The sequence below is a fragment of the Callorhinus ursinus genome, unplaced genomic scaffold (genome assembly GCF_003265705.2).
Source record: "Callorhinus ursinus isolate GAN/ISIS: 27379988/994484 unplaced genomic scaffold, GSC_fseal_2.0 scaffold10, whole genome shotgun sequence".
NCBI lineage: Eukaryota > Metazoa > Chordata > Mammalia > Carnivora > Otariidae > Callorhinus > Callorhinus ursinus.
This window is the reverse complement of record NW_027397072.1, coordinates 21130477-21152523: the sequence shown is the minus strand read 5'-3', so window position 1 is coordinate 21152523 and position 22047 is coordinate 21130477. Positions and strand designations below refer to the sequence as shown.

The 22047-nt window shown below is 37.9% G+C and overlaps 1 protein-coding gene across 4 annotated transcripts in view; it reads left to right on the top strand.

The window, feature by feature from the left end:
* Window positions 1-22047, top strand: part of ASXL2 (ASXL transcriptional regulator 2) — a 141407-nt gene that overhangs the window by 45684 nt on the left and 73676 nt on the right. For 2 of the 4 annotated variants that reach the window (XM_025867869.2, XM_073897087.1), the window contains exon 2: window positions 10666-10748. In XM_025867869.2, coding sequence (XP_025723654.1) covers window positions 10666-10748 — 83 coding nt within the window. Of the gene's footprint in view, window positions 1-1404; window positions 1490-10665; window positions 10749-20845; window positions 20867-22047 lie in introns of those variants that run through there. The other 2 variants (XM_073897085.1, XM_073897088.1) reach the window with 2 other exon arrangements.

The window sequence follows — 22047 nt, the reverse complement described above, 5'->3', positions numbered from 1 at the left end:
GATATAAACCTATAAAGATTAATAATTTTTATCTATACATTTAAAATGTAAAATAAAATCATCTAGATGATGTAAAATTCGGGCTCCGCATATTTGCCTATCTGGAAGGAACTCATAAGTGCAGCAATAATTGAAAATGGCTGTTATTTAGGTTAGAGTTAAACTCGAATCTTAGGGGCTCTCTACATTATTCCTGGTACTCAAAGTATAGTTTTAATATATTTTTCATTAGCTGGATGTGAGAATCTGCAAGTAAAGAAATAGATGTATAAGCACACTTTATTTATTTTTAAAGATTTTATTTGTTTGTTTGACAGAGAGAGCACAAGCAGGGGGAGTGGCAGGCAGAGACAGATGCGGGGCTTGATCCCAGGACCCTGGGATCATGACTTAATCTGAAGGCAGATGTTCAACCGACAGCCACCCAGGCGCCCCTTAAGCACACTTTAAAAAACAATTTATTTTGGGGCGACTGGGTCGCTCAGTCGTTTGGCGTCTGCCTTCGGCTGAGGTCATGATCCCAAGGTCCTGGGATCGAGCCCCCCCACATCGGGCTCCCTGCTCGGCAGGAGGCCTGCTTCTCCCTCTCCCACTCCCTCTGCTTGTGTTCCCTCTCTCACTGTCTCTCTCTCTCTGTGTCAAATAAATAAATAAAATCTTTAAAAAAAATTTATTTTATCATGCTTTAATTCAGTGTGGTGTTAATTTTAATTCTTCTGAGCAGGGGCGCCTGTCTGGCGACTCTTGATCTTGGGGTCATGAGTTCAAGCCTCACATTGGGCATAGGGTTTACATTAAAACAAAAAGTTCTTTTGAGCAGCTACTCTGATTGTTATAAAGTAGTTTTAAAAATTGTGTTTTGTAAGTAATTCCATGAACTCTTCCAAAGGAATGATACTTTTGTTTGATAAACACTGCCCTCCTGTGGTTAAAGTAAGCTAAATGTTTTGTAAAAGTACTGTGGTCTTTTCGTTTACATTAAACTTGTGGTAAAATAATGTAATAGTAATAGTAATGGTAATACAATATAGTAGTAGTACGTAATACTAATTTAATGGAATATGGTATTTTTGCTCAAATATATGGCCATTTTGTTCCTTTCTGCATCTCTCACTCTTGGGTTTCTTTAGTGTGCGTACATATTTTCTTATTAAAAATTAAGTGAATTCAAAGTTAGATGTAAATGAAAAGACGGAAAAAAAAACTATCGAAGGGTGAGAAGATATACTTAAATGTAGAAGTGCTAAAAGAAATCAAAAGAAAAGACCACAATCAGTTGTAATATGTGAAGTTAATATAAACCTCCATGGAAAAGCAACAGTAACGAAAAGATGAATAATAAACTGGAAAAAATATTTGCAATAAATGTGACAGTAAAAGTTTTATTATTTATTTATCTTACAGTTTTACTATATTGAATGTGAAGATAGAACGCATACAAATGGAGTGTATACTAAGTGGACAGTGGTCATGAATAACCAGTTTGCAAGTGAGGAAATATAGTAATTAATTACTTTACTGGTGGTATAGATGAAATAAGGTATAAGCCATGTGTTGTAATTGTTGATTGTAGTGTTCTCTTTTGTATATGTTTTAAAATTTCTATAATAAACTTTAAAAATAGATTACTTCAGTCTTTAATTGAAAACATTTCTTTTTCTCCCCCTAACTAAATGATTTATATAGCTCTAAATATTGAGACTATTTAGCACAAATAATTTTCTTTTTCTTTTAAGATTTTATTTATTGTCAGAGAGAGCACAAGCAGGGGAGCGGCAGGCTCCCCGCTGAGTAAGGAGCCTGATGTGGGACTTGATCCCAGGACCCTGGGATTGTCACCTGAGCCGAAGGCAGATGCTTAACCAACTGAGCCACCCAGGCGTCCCCACAAATAATTTTCTAAATTAAGATTAATTTTAAGTGCCTAGTATTTATTTTTACTTACTTATTAAAAGATTTCATTTATTTTTTAGAGAGAGAGCAAGCCCCAAGTATATGGGGGGGGGAGGGAGAGGGACAAGCAGACTCTGCACTGAACGCAGAGCCCTACACTGGCTTGATCCCAGGACCCTGATCATGACCTGAGCCAAAACCAAGAGCCACCTAAGTGCCTAGTATGTATGTATGTATGTATGTATTTATTTAACTTTTTATTTTTTAAGATTTTATTTATTTGAGAGAGCGAGAATGAGAGAGAGAGAGAGAGAGAGAGAGAGCGTGCACATGAGAGGGGGAAGGGTCAGAGGGAGAAGCAGACTCCCTGCTGAGCAGGGAGCCCGATGTGGGACTCGATCCCAGTACTCCAGGATCATGACCCGAGCCGAAGGCAGTCGCTTAACCGACTGAGCCACCCAGGTGCCCTAAGTGCCTAGTATTTAAAGGAACTAGTGATAAACATTTCTTTTTTTTAAGGAAAGTAAATACCCCTTATGCAGTTTTAAGGGTGTCTATTTTATTTCCTTAGAGAATAGTACACCTAGAAAATCTATGAAGTCCTCACTAAAAGGGATACAAAAATTTTAGGTCTTCAACTTTAATAACTTTAATGTTTCATGTTAAAATACGTATTTTTGTATAAACAGAAAAATGCAACCATATTAAAGTAATTCCTTGCTCTGGGTAATAAATTAGAACATATTAATTTTTATCATTACTGTTACCATGAATAATATAAATGTTTTAAATTCTGAATATGGCTCATTCAAATAGTGGTTTAGTAGTCACCTTTCTTTTTTTCTTTAAAGATTTTATTTTTTTGTGTATAATTTTATTTTTTTATTAACATATAATGTATTATTTGTTGCAGGGGTACAGGTCTGTGATTCATCAGTCTTAAACACACAATACACAGTGCTCACCACAGCACGTACCCTCCCCAAAGTATTTTATTTATTTATTTGAGAGAGAGAGAGGCATGAGTGGGGTTAGGGGCTGAGGGAGAATCATGCTTTCTACTGAGCAGGGAGCCAGATGCAGGACCCAGTCTTGGAACTTCAGGATCATGACCTGAGCCAAAGGCAGACGCTCAACTGACTGAGGCATCCAGGCACCCTAGTAGTCACTTTTCAATTAAGATGTGATATGCCAGAGAAGTTTTTTTTAAAGATTTACTTTTTTATTTTAGAGAGAGAGTGCACGCACGTGGGGGGGTGGGGGAAGGGCAGCGGGAGAGGGAGAGAATCTTTGTTTTTGACAGAGAGACAGACAGTGGGAGAGGGAGAAGCAGACTTCCCGTGGAGCAGGGAACCCAATGTGGGGCTTGAACCCAGGACCCGGCATCGTGACCTGAGCCGAAGGCAGATGCTTAACGACTGAGCCACCCAGGTGCCCCAAGAGGGAGAGAATCTTTTTTTTTTTTTTTAAGATTTTTATTTATTGAGAGAGAGAATATGGTAGAGAGAGAGCATGAGAGGGAGGAAGGTCAGAGGGAGAAGCAGACTCCCTGCTGAGCAGGGAGCCTGATGCGGGATTCGATCCTGGGACTCCAGGATCATGACCTGAGCCGAAGGCAGTTGCTTAACCAACTGAGCCACCCAGCACCCCGAGGGAGAGAATCTTAAGCAGACTTCCCACTGAGTCTGATAGTCCAAGATAGACTTGGAGCTCTATCTTAATGACCCTGAGATCATGACTGAGCCAAAATCAAGTTGGATGCTTATCCGACTGAGCCACCCAGGCGCCCCTACAAATTTTTATTTTTAAGTTTTAAGTTTTTAAATTTTTATTTTAAAAAATATTTATTTTTTTAAAGTAGGCTTTACACTCAAGGTGGGGCTCAAGCTCATGACCCTAAGATTAAGAGTTGCATGTTCTGGCTGAGCCAGTCAGCTGCTCTGCTGGAGAAATTTTTATTAATTTCCATTTTCTAGCTCCTTGGGCAGACAAAGAAGCCTCATTATGATTAATTAATCAAAATATTTTTGCATATGAATGCAAGTTCCTTATTCAGTGATTTTTCACTCTTGTTTTTTTTCTTGCAGAATAGTCTTAAATCTGGTCTTTTATAGTAGGTTATCTGTAATGTAAACAGGATTTAAAGTCTAGAGAAATGACTTGATATGATTGTGAAGTCTTAGCATTTAATGTAAAATTATTTCACATTGTAAATTTTGCTTCTTACGTAATTTTTTTTATTACTGGCAGCAATTATTGTAGGGCATTGTTAATTATCTGAGATGAAAATAGTGGAAAAATCAAAGGGCAGGTAACCTGAGAAAAGCATGCTATCTTTTGTATTTTTCTTTCTTTTTTTTAATATTCAGCTTTTTAAAAAATATTTTATTTATTTATTTGACAGAGAGAGCAAGTACACAAGCAGGGGGAGTGGCAGGCAGAGGGCGAGAGAGAAGCAGGCTCCCCACTGAGCAGGGAGCCTGATGCCTGGCTGGATCCCACGACCCTGGGGTCATGACCTGAGCCAAAGGCAGCTGCTTAACTCACTGAGCCACCCAGGCGCCCCTTTTGTATTTTTATCCCTCTTACGAACACTGGTGAAATTTTAAATGAGGGTAGTATCAGAAATGTGAACTGGGAAACAGTTTTGTCATATAGTTGACTAATAATAACAAAAGCCACTTTTGTTTATCAGCCACACATGGTAAGTTAAGAATACTGCAGAATGTTTTATTTCATGTTCCTATTTATGAGAATGTTATAACCCTCACTCTACCAATGAAGGATTGGTGTTTAGAGCCTTTAGTCACCTAGGATGTATTCTTAGAGCTATTAGAAGCAGGCTCTTTGACCTCTCTACCTACGCTTTGAAACACTTGAATGTTTTCCATCAGTTAATTTTTTTTTTCCAGCTGAAATCCCTTTCCCATATTAATAGCTCTTACAGAGACCAAAACAGAGTCTCAGTCAATTTACTGCTGTGTGGAGAGGAGTATTTGTTGTAAGTACTGATACCATTTAAGAAAATCAAGCAGATCTCTTATTTGTGCCCTTATTTAAATTTGTATTATATGTTTTTAGTATCCAGGATTTCCTAATGATAGTAACAGGGTGAAATTTAATTGCCAGGTGGATGATTTTATCAGTTTCCCTAGAAATCCCTTCTAGTTCTTGACCAGGGCAAGCATGACATCTGTTGCACAAAGTGGTCTTCTTTTGTCAACTCCAGGGTTTTCAGTACGGTTTACAAAAACCTCTACATCTTCCCACTTTCCCAAGCAGAACTTGGAGCAAGAGTTCCTCATAGATTTCAGTGGCTGTGTGTTTTCTTCCAGCAACCAGATGGATTATTTGAGGGGAAGTTCTATGTTGGAACTGAATTTGCCTAGAATAGCAACTAAATATGGAGCATCGTTTATACCCATACCATAGTTTTCTGCTTTGGGCCAATAAGTTGTACAGTTTTACTCTTTTAACTTGTTGATAGAAATAAATTTAGGTAGACTTGGCAAAATCATTGAATGTTCTCCTTTCTGTAATGGAATAAAAGCAGTGTATTTCTAGTGTTCAGACAACTCTCTGATATTTCTGTGACGTAGTTGTTAAGTTTTTTGTTTTTTTTTGTTTTGTTTTGTTTTTTAAGTAGGCTCTATGCCTAACGTGGGGCTCAAACTCATGACACCAAGACCAGGAGTCCCATACTCCACTGACTGAACCAGCCAGACACCCCTGGCTGGTTAAATTTTACAATTTTTTAAATAATTATTTTAAAGATTCCATTCATTTATTTGACAGAGAGATACATAGCAAGAGAGGGAGCACAAGCAGGGGGAGTTGGAGAGAAAGAAGCAGGCTACCCACGGAGCAGGGAGCCCAATGCGGGGCTCGATCCCAGAACCCTGGGATAATGACCTGATCCAAAGGCAGATGCTTAACGACTGAGCCACCCAGGCACCCCTATAATTTTATTTTTTAATATGATTTTTATTATTTAGATCAAGTAACTTATTGCCTCATGTCAGGGTCATTCAACATAGGAAATACAAATGTCTAATGATGTGAAAAATCCAACCTCATTAGTAACTAGCATTTTAAAATTGTAGTATATGTATATTTAAAATAGTTACCAAGGATTTTTAAAATGATACAGATGCTGGTTAATGGTATGTGAAACTCCTATACATCTGGTGGATAGCAATTTGGTAATATTAAAATAACTTTATTCAGCAATTCCACTTGTTAGAAAACTTTAAAAATAATCAGAAACATTTGGCATTTGTTACAGTAAAAAAAGAAACAATAACACAGTTATTGAGAATTTGCTATTTCTCCAGTTCTCAGCAGAGCAGCTCAAAACAAAATATTCTCTCTGATGCTCATGGTTATTCCATAATTTAAAGATGTTCTTATTCTAATTTTCTTGATGAAATTTAGGCACAGAGATTGACTTTCCCAAGTCACAAAGCTCTAAATGGTAGAGTCAGGAATAAAATAAGGATGTCTCACTCTAAGCCTGTGTTGGTATAGTGTCTCAGGATATAGTGCCTCCTTAAGTTATGCTGATATGCAACAATAGGAAATATGGACTGCGTGATTTAGTGTGTATATGTATACACATTCAGTGGAGCATTATGCTGCTCTGAAATATATCAATAATGTTTCAAGATTTGCAAAAAAGGGCTTGTGATAATAGAACAGTAGCAACTGGTATATGCAGAAGAAATCTCAAGTATGTACAATGTTACTGAAAAACTCCTGGAAGGGAATATGCCAGAACATTAAGTCCTGTTCTCTCATGGCAGAATCCCTATACATACGATACATACAATTAAACAAAACTTTTTTTTGTATGTTTTAATTTTCTAGAATGAATATGTTTTATTATTGGGGAAACCGTTGTTACTTTACGTATGGGGTATGACTATATAGTAACTCAGCACCTGGAATTAATTTCTTTGTGGAATACCATGAAAAATCATTGGAAGTCGGTGAAACACCCTTGTCTAGCTTTTTTTTGGGGGGGGGGTGAGGCAGAGGGAAAGAGAGACTCTTAAGCAGGCTGTATGCCCAGCCCGATGTGGGACTCTGTCTCACAACCCTGAGATCATCACCTGAGCCCAACTTCCAGAGTCGGGACACTTAACCGACTGAGGCCACCTAGGCGCCTCAAGCCTGATTAATACTAGAGTTTGCGAAACACACTCAAAATACTCAGAATCTTCCCAGGCCCCACCAGGATCTTGTTTTTCATTTTTATGTACTTGCTCATTACTAAAGCCAGAGCCAGGAACCTACCTCTTAAGATAACGACTTAATTATAGACATGTGGAGGCTGATGTTTTCATTAAGCTAATCTTGTCATGTTTCAAAGTAGACCTCTGAGAAAAAGGTCTCTATCTGATCTTTACAGTTGAATGTCCCATTCTCATCTTAATCAAAATAGCAAGTGACATTTCTGCAATTCTGTTAGTTTTTTTGCCTCAGTAAGTAAGAACCTACCCATCCAACAGAGACACAGTTTTTATCATTCCAGGGCATATTTTAGTTAACAAAATAAATATATATTTTTAATCATTGAACCGTTTGCTTTGTATAAAGTGTTGTTATTATCCTCTTTAGCTTGGGGAATTAAGAGTTTTGCCATCTAAGTTCAGACTATGCTTTGTAACTTCTCTGAGTCTTACTTTTCTTCCTGTAAAATAGACATAACTAAACCTATGCTGCTTGCTTTTTTCTTTTTTTTTTTTTAAAGATTTTTATTTATTTGAGAGAGAGCACAAACAGGGGGAGCGGCAGGCAGAGGGGGATGCAGGCTCCCCGCTGGGCAAGGAGCCCTATGTGGGACTTGATCCTAGACCCTGGAATCATGACCTGAGCCGAAGGCAGACACTTAACTGACTGAGCCACCCAGGCATCCCTAGTCTGCTCTTTCTTGGGTTGTTGTGAGGATCAAATGAAATAGAATGGCTATGCAGTGTTTGTAAACCGTATGGCGTTAGAAATATTTATAAATTAAGGGAAAAAGTAAAAATTTTGTACATTTTATCTGGGCAGCACTATAGGAAGATATGTTTTCTGTGGACTCAGGTTTTGTTTTTTTAGTAGGTATATCAGTCTTTTTTGTTCTTATTTGACCATCTTTTGTGTGTATATCTCTATATAAAAGCTCTTTTTGTGCTACATAAGTTGGTATAGCCATTATGGAAAACAGTATGGAGGTTCCTCAAAAAATTAAAAAGAGAACTACCAGCAGTCCTACTTCTGGGTATATATCCAAAGGAAATGAAATCACTGTCTTGGAGAGAGATCTGCACCCTTGTATTCATTGCAGCATTATTTACAATAGCTGAGAAATGGAAACAACTTTATTTTTTAATTTTTATTAATTTTTTTAAGACTTTATTTATTTGACAGAGAGATTGAGAGCACAAGTAGGCAGAGCAGCAAGCAGAGAGAGAGGGAGAAGCAGGCTCTCTCTGCTGAGCAGGGGGCCCGACGTGGGGCTCAATCCCAGGACCCTGGGATCATGACCTGAGCCGAAGGCAGATAGATACTTAACCGACTGACCCACCCAGGTGCCCCTGAAAACAACTTTAGTGTCTAACAACAGATGATCAGATAAAGAAAATTACTATATGTATGCAATGGAATATTATTCAGCCATAAACAAAGAAGGAAATCTGCCATAGTATACTAGCTCTATAGTGAAACAAGTCAGAGAAAGACAAATACTGCAGATTACCCTTAAAAATCCACCACCCCCCAATCATTCTCCATTGCATTTAAAGAGACATAGAGTAAGATAACAACATCAAAATGTCTAATGTACAATCCAAAATCACTTGACAAATGAAGAACTAGGAAAATCTCAAGAACTCATAAGGAAAAGACAACCTACACACAATAAACCCAAGATGACACAGATGTTGGAATTAGACAAAGACTTTATTAAAAGATTTTATTTATTTATTTGTCAGAGAGAGAGAAAGAGAGAGTGCATGCGTGCTTACAAACAGGGGGAGTGGCAGGCAGAGGGAAAAGAAGCAGGCTCCCTGCCGAGCAAGGAGCCCCATACAGGACTCTGCGATCATAACCTGAGCCGAAGGCAGACGCTTAACCAACTGAGCCACCAAGGCATCCCCAGAGAAAGACTTAAAAGCAACTATTATAACTATGCTTCAAGAAGCCAAGTTTAAATTCAGTGGAGAATGGTGGGGGGAGGCAATTTTTTTAAAGCAGGCATTTGACTTTGTTAGGTTCAGATCACAAACTTGAACTCATCTTCTCTTCACTAAAATTCCAATGTCTAGTTTTCAAAGCCTTTGCAAAGCTGTTCTGATGTGTTCTGCATGTGTACCACCTACTGGCTAATTTGGGAACCTAATAGTATGATTAGTGTCAGATACACATTTGCATAGGTCTGGAGTGACCCCAGGAGTGTTTATAGATCTTCATGGTATCACTTTCTCAAATGGCTTTCTCTTTGCAAGTTCCCTGATACTTTCTGCCTCCTAGAGACCGTCTTCCATGTCCCATGGCTAGACAGTTGGGGCTTTATTTCTCTTTTGCTTTATACTTCCACAACCACATTTGCCTTTGATGCCAAACAACAGGATGGCAGAGAAAGAAAGCCGTGTGGATTCCTTTCACACTTATGGGAACAGAAGGATTCTGCTTTGTTGGAGTTTTGGGTCCCTGTTCAGCCACTGCTGATACTATCACTGCCAAGGCTGCTGCCCTTGGCTTGGGGGCACAGGTCAAGTGGAAGAGGGAAAAACCCAGAAAACCCCATCTTCCTAGGGGCCCCCTTTATGGATCCTCAGACCAAGAAGAATTCTTTTGGAGCCATTTCTGTCTGCACTTAGTGGACAATTCTGAATTTGTACTGCCTTTGAGTCTAGGCTGAGTGGTCCCAGAGGAAACAAAACCAGGAAACTCACTTTGGGGTTATTATAACTTGTAGTTGTGGTTTCCTGCTCCGGGCCAGTTGCTGCCATTTTCAGAGACTTTAGATAGCTGCTCCATGCATTCTGTCCAGGTTTTTAGTTGTATTCAACCCAAGAGAGGACAAACTATGCTTACTCCTTTTTTTTTTTTTTTTTACCAGAACCAGAACATAGATACCTGTTAATATTGCTACAAATGTATTACTCATTTGTTTTTGTTAAGAATTTATTGAGCACTCATGGCATACTAATCTTTGCTGGAAATGTAAAGATGGATAATTTTTTAAAAAAATTTTTATTTATTTGACAGAGACACAGCGAGAGAGGGAACACAAGCAGGGGGAGTGGGAGAGGGAGAAGCAGGCTTCCTGCTGAGCAGGGAGCCCGATGCAGGGCTGGATCCCAGGACCCTGGAATCATGAACTGAGCTGAAGGTGGACGCTTAATGACTGAGCCACCCAGACGCCCATAATCTTTAAGTAACTATAGTCTATAGATCCACAGTTAGGCCTGTGATATGGGGGTGGAGGCAGAAAGTAAACATAATTTCATATTACACATTAATAATAGTTATTTATCTTATCCTTTTTGATCCATTTCTACTTCAGAACTTGACATATGTTTGTGGCTAAAAGAGAGAAGAACCTGTTTATATTCCATTAATTTTCTGTTTTTCTTATTGTCCCAAAATATAAGGGATGGAAAGTCTCTGGATATGTATGTGCTGCGTGAAATTAATACATAGTTTTAGTAAGAATAAGAGATATAATTACATATATAATTATAATAAAAGGAAATAATTTATTATTGTGTACTTGTTTCTCAGGTCTTAGAAAAATACCCCAATACACCCATGAGTCATAAAGAAATTCTTCAAGTTATCCAGAGAGAAGGACTAAAAGAAATCAGGTGAGTTATTTAAATATTATTAGTAATAATTATAATACTTGATTAGAGTATTTCATAGTGTATAGCAGTGTACATTAGTCCTGAAGACTGATGATTTAGTAATAACTGCTTTGCTAATTTCTGATTTGTTCAGTTGTCAGATCTTTGAAGTTTTCAGTCATAGCACTGTTACAAAACCACAAGTAAATTAAAAAAAAAATTCTTAGTTGTGTCCAACCCATGCACTTTAATTCTTAGGAAGGCCTGGAGCCATTTTCAAGCCTTCATCTATGAGTTCAGGCTTTTGATTTAATAAGCTTGGTCATTAGCAGGTAAAAAATATTCTCTAGTACAGGGAGAATGCTAGAGGTAGACAGTCTAGGAAGAAGTAACCTTGGCCAAAAGGAATAAAATGGAAAAAATACGAACAAAGCAGTATATATTTTAAGTAATAGTTTTATGTACAACAAATAAAACAGCTTGGGGTCAATTAATACAGGACCAAAGATAAAACACACTTTAATTTCTAAGAGCCTTATATTAAGAATAGCACATAATAGTCACTTCATAATTAAAACCTTCTCCCATCAAGAAATGTTAAAATTATGGTCAACATACTTGGTATTGCTAACGTGGAAATCTGGGAATCTACCTGAGAGATACTTTCATTAAGGTGGGAAAGGTTGTGGTGCTTTAAAACTGCTACTAGTTGTTCTCAAGTGGGGGTGGCATTGTGTAAATGCCCTTAGGGAAAGTGTTCAGAATTTATGAGGTTATTTTTGATTTTCAAAGTGTCTAGAAAGAAGGGGAGCACCGTGGCATTTAATGTTCAGGAAACAGGGATGCTAAATGTCTCACATTGTGCCAGGCAGTCCTTCACACTGAATAACTGTTCAGCTCAGATGCCAGAGTAATAGTGAGCTATGCTGAAATATTTGTAAATGGACAGTAATATATTTTTTGATACATAGCTATTGCATGTTCTAGATTTTAATTCTTTCTTTAATACAGAATTGAGTTTTTGGCCCTTTGCTAACAGCTAAAAAAATTTTGTTTTGACTTGTGGCCAAATGTCAGTAGGCTGGGAATAAATTAGCTTTGTTTTATTACTGTGAAACAATGAAGTATAAATTAGTATTATTTCATTTTATGTAACATATGTCTCTGAGAAATTGTGTGAACATTTGTAAATGGAAACATTGAAATGCATTTGAGGAATTAGCTTTTAAACATTTATTTTTTATTTTTTTTAAAGATTTTTTTATTTATTTGACAGAGACACAGTGAGAGAGGGAACACAAACAAGGGGAGTGGGAGAGGGAGAAGCAGGCTTCCCGGAGAGCAGGGAGCCCAATGTGGGGCTCGATCCCAGGACCTTGGGATCATGACCTGAGCCTAAGGCAGACGCTTAATGACTGAGCCACCCAGGCACCCCGTAAAACTTTTTTTTTTTTTAAAGATTTTATGTATTTATTTGACAGAGAGAGACAGCGAGAGAGGGAACACAAGCAGGGGGAGTGGGAGAGGGAGAAGCAGGCTTTCCGCCGAGCAGGGAGCCGGATGCGGGGCTCGATCCCAGGATGCTGGGATCGTGACCTGAGCCGAAGGCAGATGCTTAACTACTGAGCCACCCAGGCGCCCAGCTTTTAAACATTTTGTAAATTAGAAAATTAATCACTTAATTTATCAATGATACAATTCTAAATTTTTATTTGAATTAGATAAGATTTATTAAAATTAAAGCATACTGCGTATTTTTTATTTTTTACTTTTTTAAAATTTAAATTCATTAATTAACATATAGTGTATTATTAGTTTCAGAGGTAGAGTTCAGTGATTCATAAGTCTTTTTTTTTTTTTAAGATTTTATTTATTTACCTGACAGAGAGAGACACAGCAAGAGAGGGAACACAAGCAGGGGGAGTGGGAGCGGGAGAAGCAGGCTTCCCGCGGAGCAGGGAGCCCGATGCGGGGCTCGATCCCAGGACCCTGGGATCATGACCCGAGCTGAAGGCAGACGCTTAACGACTGAGCCACCCAGGCGCCCCCAGTGATTCATAAGTCTTATGTAATACCCAGTACTCATTACATCACGTGCCCTCCTTAATGTCCATCACCCAGTTACCCCATCCCCGCAGAATGCCTATTTAATACCACCAATTTGTGCAAAGGTATAGGAAAAAAGGACAGTGATTTTTGTGGTCTGAGGAACAATTCTGCTAAGGTATTCTAATATTCTTTTATAATGCTATTGACTTATAGAATAGGAATGAGCAAGAGATTTCATTTTTTTTTCCTTAAAATTAGATTTTTGATACGCTGGGGAAATTGACCAGGATATCTGGTGTATAGAGACCAGACTCCCATCAGTCCCTTAGGTCTAAATGCCAGTCAGGGTCATCTAGCTCCAACATACTAAGGCTCTATGACTTTAAACTTGTCGTTATCATTTCTAGGGAGCAGGTAAGAATAGTAAATAAAGAAGGGCAAAAAGAAGAAATTTAGAAAAAGTAGCAAGATGGTAGAGTCATCAAAAATAGCTTCTGGCTTTGCTTAGTGATAACAATTTATAAGTAGCTGTCCTTGGTTAAACTATATTGTTGTGATGCCGTTATGTGACCACAAAGCAGTTCTAAGTCACCAATGACTTCCATTTTGTTAACTCCATGGGACTTTTCGTTCCTGACTCTTTCTTCTTAGAATTATTTAACACAGTTGAATACTGCTTCCTTCTTGAAACTCTGTTTTGTTGCCTGAAGTGACCACAGACATTCTTCCTTCTTCCTTCTCAGTTTTTTTGCTCATTACCTTCTAACTTAATGTAGTTTTGTCCATCCCCATAGCTTTAAATATATATGTTGTCAATTCTCAAATAGGTAGGGAAGCTGTTTCTCACCTTAGCCTTTGTATATGCTGCCTTCATAGCAGGGAATGTGCTTTTCTCTCAGTTCCATCTTATTTTTCAGGTGTCAGTTTGAGTATGTCTTATTCAGAGAACTTTGGCTGAGTTTACGAGCTAGAGCAGATTTCCTTTTTTAGTGTATTATAGTGTTCTGTTTATTTCTTCATACCACTTAAGGCTTGAAATTACATATTTTTGTGATCTTAAAAAAAATCATACAACTTCTCTATAGCTTACATTAAGGTAGCTCTATGAGGGTAGTGGCATCTGCTCATTTTCCTCTTCTCTTTTGTGCTTGAAAGCCTACTTGTTAATGCATATATGAAGTATCAGGGGTTGGAAGATTATATTCAGATGCAGTTACAGCTTATTCTCTTGCTGCAGCGTTGTGTTGAATGATAGTCTTATAAACTTTAAAGTTTTTAGACAGGTTACAGAATGAAATAGATAATTTCTTTATTGAAGATTTGCTACTTCTTAAAGTTAATTTTCATTCTTCAGTCCTCAGTACCTGGCTCTTAATTCTTTTTTCCCTTTGTAGTTTTCCCTGTGTTCCCCATTCTGAAGAAGCTCACTTAATTTTGATTATTCCATATTATATTATTTTATTTTAAAATAAAACAGCCCAAATGTCCATCAGAAGATGAGTGGATAAATAAAGTGTAGTATATATATTCAGTGGAATATTATTCACCCTTAAGAATTGAAATTCTGATACATGCTGTGTGGATGAACCTGAAAAACATGAGAAGTGAAATAAGACAAACAAAAGGACAAATAGTGATGTGGCAACAGAAGAAAAAAAAGGACAGATACTCTACAGTTCCATTTATATGAGATACTTAGAACAGGCAAACTCAGTAGAGACAGAACGTGGAATGGAGGTTACCAGGGGCTGAGAGTAGGGAAGAATAGAGAGTTACTGTTTAAATTAGTACAGAGTTTTTTGGGGGGATGATGAAAAAGTTCTGGAAATGGGCAGTAGTAATGGTTGCACAACATTGTGAGTGTATTCAGTGCCGCTGAAATCTGTACTTACAAATGGTTCAGATGGTAACTTGCACGTTGCGTATATTTTGCCACAACCAACCAACAAAAAAAGTATTAAAAATGATTGGCTCCTGGCTGAGAAAGAGTGAGGTACTAGTCCCTTTAAGAACTTAAAAGGGTTTTTCAGAGATATTTTCTGCAGTCTTGGAGCTATACAGTTTTACGTCTCAGGGTCTGGTCAGCAGACAAAAGTTACATGGTAATTTAAACAGGGAAGTTATTCAGTTAACTGGTTAAGTTATTAATTGGTTAACCAGAAATTTTAACTATTTAAAGGGAGTAACCAGTACCTGTAGGGCTGAGGCAATGTGCCCTAAGAAAGAGTAACTTTCGAGACCTCCCTCTATGTCCCTAGGTTGCGATTCAGATCTTAATGGAGTGGGTGGGGCTCTGGTCCAATGGATGACAAAGTTCACTGGTGCTGTAGCCTGGGCTGGCAAATAGGAAACTGCCTACTGGGTATTAGTAGAACTTGCTGGAAAACTTCCTGCTGGGCACCTGTCCCACATTCACTGGGGAGCCGGCTGAGGCACTAGCAGAATTTTCTGGGAAGCCACCCATAGTCATTCTGCTGAACCTTGCTGAAGGTTGGGTGCCATTGAGTGTCCCTCATGTTGCTGGGTGCTGCCTGCCGTAAGAGCAGGCTGGCAAGGGCACAGTAAACCAGAAAGAAAAGCCCCCTTTCATTCTGCAGTGTTCTTCCGGTGCTCTGCTGACAAAACTTAACATCGAGCCGGCTGGCAAAGGAGGTGTTTATAGGGTCCAGCTCCACTACCACAGAGAAGGACAAAGAAGGTTGGATTTGGAGCTGAAAGTCAATAAATTGATAACTAGCGCAGCAGCTTTCAGTAGTTTTTAAGTAGAGTAATTGAGATCATTGTCTGGCCCCACACACCACTTTGGTTCCCTTGATTTGTTTCCATCTGCACTCCAGCTGCAGTCTAGCTAAACAGATACATGGCTATTCTCTGTATGGGATCTAAGATTTCTCACCTTAGGACATCAATCTTTTATCTTCACTTTTTTATGAAAACATCTTGACAGTCTTTCAAAATCAACTCATGTTTTTTTCTTATTTAGCCTGTTTATCTGGTGGATTATTGGAGTTGATTTTTTTTTTTTTAAAGAGAGAGCACAAGCAGGAGGGGGAGAAGCAGAGGGAGAGGGAGAAGCATAATCGCCACTGAGCTGGAAGCCCTATCTGGGGCTCAATTCCAGGACCTGGAGATCATGACCTGAATTGAAGGTAGACACTTAACTATTTGAGCCATCCAGCACCCTTTCTTAGTTAAAGCAATCGATCAATCAGTCAGTCTCTTAAAAAATCATTCTATCTGATAGTCATCAATATGGTTGGTATTTCTTAGTCCAAAGGCAAAGGGCAGACCTCTCTTTGGGTAAAGGTAAATTCTTTACTACATACTCCATATGAATAAAGTTTTGACTTCCCAAATGTGCCAGCTTTCTTGATTTTTAATGTTTAAGGTTGTTGCTTTTTAAAAATTGATATATAATGGGGCGCCTGGGTGGCTCAGTCGTTAAGCGTCTGCTTCGGCTCAGGTCATGATCCCGGGGTCCTGGGATCGAGCCCCGCATCGGGCTCCCTGCTCCGCGGGAAGCCTGCTTCTCCCTCTCCCTCTCCCTCTCCCACTCCTCCTGCTTGTGTTTCCTCTCTCACTGTGTCTCTCTCTGGTGATTAAATAAATAAAATCTTTAAAATAAATAAATAAATAAATAGACAAAAAAATAAAAATTGATATATAATGAACATACCGTAAAAGCATTTTAAAGCATACAGTCCAGTGTTTGTTCTTTTTTTATTTTTTTATTTTTATTTTTATTTTTTTTTAAAGATTTTATTTATTTATTTGAGAGAGAGAGAGAATGAGAGACAGAGAGCATGAGAGATAGGAGGGTCAGAGGGAGAAGCAGACTCCCCGCTGAGCAGGGAGCCCGATGCGGGACTCGATCCTAGGACTCCAGGATCATGACCTGAGCTGAAGGCAGTCGCTTAACCAACTGAGCCACCCAGGTGCCCTGTTCTTTTTTTAAAAAAGATCCTATTTATTTGAGAGAGAGAGTGAGCGAGCACAAGCAGGGGGAGGGGTTGAGGGAGAAGCAGACTGTGCTGAGCACAGAGTCCGATCTGGGACTCTATCCCGGGAGTCTGGGATCATGACCTGAGCCAAAGGCAGACGCTTAACCTACTGAACCATCCAGGCGCCACACAGTGGTTTTCGTTTAATATATTCACCCAGAACATTTCCATTACCCCCAAAGAAACCCTGCAATATTAGCTGTCACTCCCCTTCCTTGCCTCACCCTCAGTACCCCAGCCCTAGGCAATCAATAATGTACTTTCTGTCTCCATAAACTTGTAATTTTGGATATTTCATATAATGGTATCATAGAATATGTGGCCTTTTGTGACTGGCTTCTTTCATATAGTGTAATGATTTGAAGGTTCATTCATATTGTAACATTTATCAATACTTTGTTCCTTTATTGCTAAATAGTATTCCATTGTATGCACATGCCACATTTTGTTTATCCATTCATCAATTGATGGACATTGGGGTTATTTTCAGTTTTTGGCTATTACGAATAATGTTACTGTGAACATCTATGTACACATTTTTGTATGGGAAGTTGCTTTTTGTATTTTTGTTCACAGGTTTTAGTTGCATCCAGCCAGAGGGAGAGAGAGGCTGTTGTGGGTCTGCTCTGTCTTCACCAAGTCTCTCTCACTCAATTTTAAATCATGAAATTGGATTGAAGGTGTTAAGGAGACTAATAAAGGGGCTGTTTTACTAGAGTATATATACAAGGTGTGGTGGTTTGGATTACCTGAATAGTGCTGGAGACAATAGACTGATTTGAGATACGTGTTTCAGGACTTGCTGTTGGATTGGATGTGAGAAGTAAAAGGAAGGAGGAAATAAATGATTTCTAGGTTTCGGGATTACACAGCTGCCATTTACTATAGAAAGGAACCGAGGAATTAAACTGGTCAAGTGAGGAACTGATAAAGGATTCACTGAACATGTACTTGTGAGTTCAAAAAAAAAGTTTTGAACCTCAGGAGAGGTGAGAAAGTATTCAGGTGCAGGGCCTGGTTATGTTATAAGTCTCAAGATAGCAGTTAAAAGGTAGCATGATCTGGAGCTGTAGAGTAGGTATCTGTTGTCAGAGATAAATACCTAATACCTGTTTTGGCTGTCAGGGAAGAGTTCTCCTGATATGTTATAGAATCCAAGAACACGTCCTTTTCCTTTCATGCTAATATGCTTTCACTTATGTTACAAGTCTAGGTTAGTAAAGTAGGTACTGAAGTCTGTTATTTATTTATTTAAAAATATTTTATTTATTTATTTGAGAGAGAGAATGACAGAGAGCACGAGAGGGAAGAGGGTCAGAGGGAGAAGCAGACCCCCCGCTGAGCAGGGAGCCCGATGTGGGACTCGATCCCTGGACTCCAGGATCATGACCTGAGCCGAAGGCAGTCGCTCAACCAACTGAGCCAGCCAGGCGCCCGAAGTCTGTTATTTAAATAAAAATTTTTACTTTTAGAAAATTGCAAATTGAAACAAAAGTATGTGTCCTCCAGCTAAATTATAAAGGGTCTTCCCACCCCAGACTGTTTTGATGTCAATCTTAGGCATTTTATTACTTCAGCATTGCAGTATATATCTACAGCTATGAACCCAAGGGACTGTGTGCAAATTGGATATTGTGGCCTATCAGAAAGAGAGCAACTAAGCACAGACATTAAGTATGCATACTATGGGTAAAACATACAAGGAATATTCTGTCAGTCGAATGCTTATATATGCTGTGAGACCATTCCTGCTAATCCTTGCTGTTATCACTCATTACTACTTTTTTCCTTAGTCTTGTACAACAGGTTTCACTCCTTCATCAGCTGTGGCAGCCATTGATGTTACAGTGTACTTTTATAGCATTAAGTGTGGGACTTCAAGCCTTCCTTCTAAAGTAGCCATTGCTTTAGTGCCTGCCCCCATCCCCAAGATTTCTTAACCTGCCTTGTTCATCCTATTAGCTATATTACCTTGACTCTTCTTATATCTGCTAATAGAGAAAGAGTTTTTAGGAAAAAAGAGAAAAATAACAAAATAATTATTTTCTGAGACCCTATTCTACTGGTTTTTCTTCCCATTCATAAGTAGAAGAGGAAAAGACCAATTAAGATTCTTGTTTTATGAATTTATCATCCATAGATTGAGTATTTTCTGAATTAGCCCATTTAGGAGTTGTCACAAGGATTCTTGATATATAATAATGATTTTGGCGAGGCATGAATTTGAATCTTGTATTCAAATCACATCAAAATTGATGTGGGAGAATAAGTTATGTAGCTGATAAGAATGTAAGTTTATCTAGTTGTTTACAACATCATGACCCCAATTGAAAGGGTAATCTCTTGCATTCCTCACCCTTGTGTCCCTTCCCTGACCCCTGTTTTAAAGCCAGTCACATTATTTCAGTCACAGAATATTATAGCTGGAAAAGATAATTGGGATATTACCATTACATCTCATTTTATTATTGAAGAATTAAGGCCCATGGAGATTGGTCAGGGCCATACAAGTTCTGTGAAACTAGAAACCCAGGCTTATTGCTTCTGGTTTTGTTCTTATTAGTGTTATCATACTGCCTCTACAGCCCTAGTTTTTCCCTACTCTTCTGATTAGTCTCTGCTCTCTTTTTCAAATCAAACAATATTTATATTATGTGCTGACATATAATAACTTTAGGATAGTTGCTGTCTAACTGTAAATGGCTTTCTGGAAGAATTTGAAACAAAAACCTCAGGCATTATAATAACTTGGCTTCTGAAGGGGCCAGTACATTTTTTTAAGTAGGCTCCACACCCAGTGTGAAGTCCAGTGTGAGGCTTGAATTCATGACCCTGAGATCAAGACCTGAGCTGAGATCAAGAGTCGGATGCTTAACCAACTGAGCCACCCAAGGGCCAGTATATTTTTAAAGAACTTGTAGTAATGGAACATTTAAGTAGCTCTTTATATTGTTGTTTTGTAGAGCTCCCAGTTTCTTCCCTAACAAGGGTTGTTTTTCTGTTTTTTGTTTTTTTAATGTCTCAGTCTTGTATCCTAAGCAAGTTCCTTTAAGAGTTGGAATTGTAAAGAATCCTGGGAACTACCTAGCAAAGATCATACTCAGGAAACATTTGCCAGATTGAAATTTTACCTCTTTGGAGGAGTCCCAGTTGAATTTGATTAGTGTTAGTACATTTACTTGTGAACAAAATAATCTCTCTCGTGGTATTAAAGTATGTTTTATCTCATTTCATTCTAAAAACTAACCTAGCACCTGTTTTTTTCCCCCGTCTGTCCTTATGTAAAATACGTAGCAAGGGAAATAAAGTCTACAATCTCTGTTAATTTTCAGCAGAAATCATTATCTCTGCAGAGTAGGTCATTGGATTATTTGCCAAGCTGAATTGTCTTAAGGTGATTTACTAGAAAGATTTACTTCATTTAAGAATGAAGAACATTATTGATTATATTGATACCATATTTATCTAAAAATTAGCTGACTTTGAGTTCAGCCTGTGTTTTCTTTATCTGTCCATTGCAGTCTGCTTTCAAGCACACAAACCTTGTAGGGATGTCAAAAAGGATTAATAATGAAAAAACAAAAACCCCCAAATGCTTGCATATTGACAGAGAAGACTATTTTTATCCATTGTATTCAGCTTCATGGTAGTGAGTTCATTATGGATCAAAGGGAAGCTAATAAACCTTAGGGTCCATAGCTGATGGCTTTATGATGGCTCCTTGAAATTGAAATGCATGGGAAGAATATTAAAGAATATTCATTGTGTCCACATTTAACTCCAAACTGCTTTTAATAGGTTTTATATGCCACATAATCAAGGTACTGCAACTGCTATCTGAAATGGTTTAGACTATTTAGTTGAGTTTAACTGTGCATTTCTAGACAAAGTCATATTTTGGGCTAATTTGTAAATTCTAAAGAAGTAATGAATGTTATATATAGCAAAGTGGGGAGAGGGTGCTAATTTGAAGAATTGTGGATATTGCTGGGAGGGGAAGGGAGAGTTTATTTTTTGACTTTACTATTAAAATTAAAAGTTTTTTTTTTCTTTCTTTCATTTTCTTGGGGTGCATTCCAACTCCAGAAGGTAAGAAGTATTACTTTATTCTAAGGAAGTATGTATAATGATAAAGTCTCTTCTACAAGTTTAATTGAACTCACCTTTGGATGCATGATTTTTACTTTATAAAACTAAACAATTAGTCCAGAAACTAAATAAGAGTGAAATTACTATGTAACTATTTATTATATTTGCTGTTTTTGTCCTTGCTGTTTGTAATAATCATTATTTGATCATAATTTTAGAAACCAATCAACATTTAGTTTTAAAATTATCATTTGACTTACTAGCATTGGGATACCTAGTATTCTGCAGAAACTATTTCGGGTTGAAGATGTGTGAGCTAACATTTGCTTTATGACTATAAGATTGAAAATATATATGTTTATGCTCTGATTTAGAGAGAATATTGGTAAAATCCTCTATGGTAGTGACACTTATTTAAAACCAGGTTAGAACAGGTTAAGATTCATAGTTTAGACCCTTTACTGAATTGGCTTTTTTCTGTGTTGACATAACATTTTAGACACACCTCTGTTTTAACATTTCCTATGTTATATTATAATTACATATTATAATTATCTGCCTTGCCTGTGAGACTTGAGAACAGGAACCACAACAATGTATTTTCATGTACTTGGGTATGGCATGGCTTTTAATTGGAGCTTAGTACATCTTTTTAACTCCGGCTATATTTGCATTCCATTAAGTTCATTTACAAGAATCTATTCATTTTTGAGTATCAGTTTATGGAGGAAACCTTAATCCAGGTTGTACAAAGTGTTAAAATTATAAATTAAAAATATTTAAAACTAGATAAGAAAAGTGTGTGTGTGTGTGTGTGTGTGTGTGTGTGTGTGTGTGTTTTGAGCGGGACTTATATTGATTAGATTCTTTAGGTACAAATAACAGGAACCAAATGTGAATAATTTAAACAAAATGGGATTTTTTTTTTTGAAGAATGTGGGCTAGCTCACAACCTCAAAGGAAAGAAACAGGCTTTGAAATTGAGAGAACTAAGGCAGCTTCAGAGATCAGGTAGCTAGAACTAATGGATGGGCACATCAAGACTCTCTGGCTGGGATGAGTTAGTCTATGTCTACTCTGTTCAAGGTTAAAATTTAAGCAAGAGTGAACCTGGCTGGCTCACTGTCTAGGCATGGTGAAATAACTTGACTTTCCAGTGGGGTAGGTCATAGGTCCCCAAA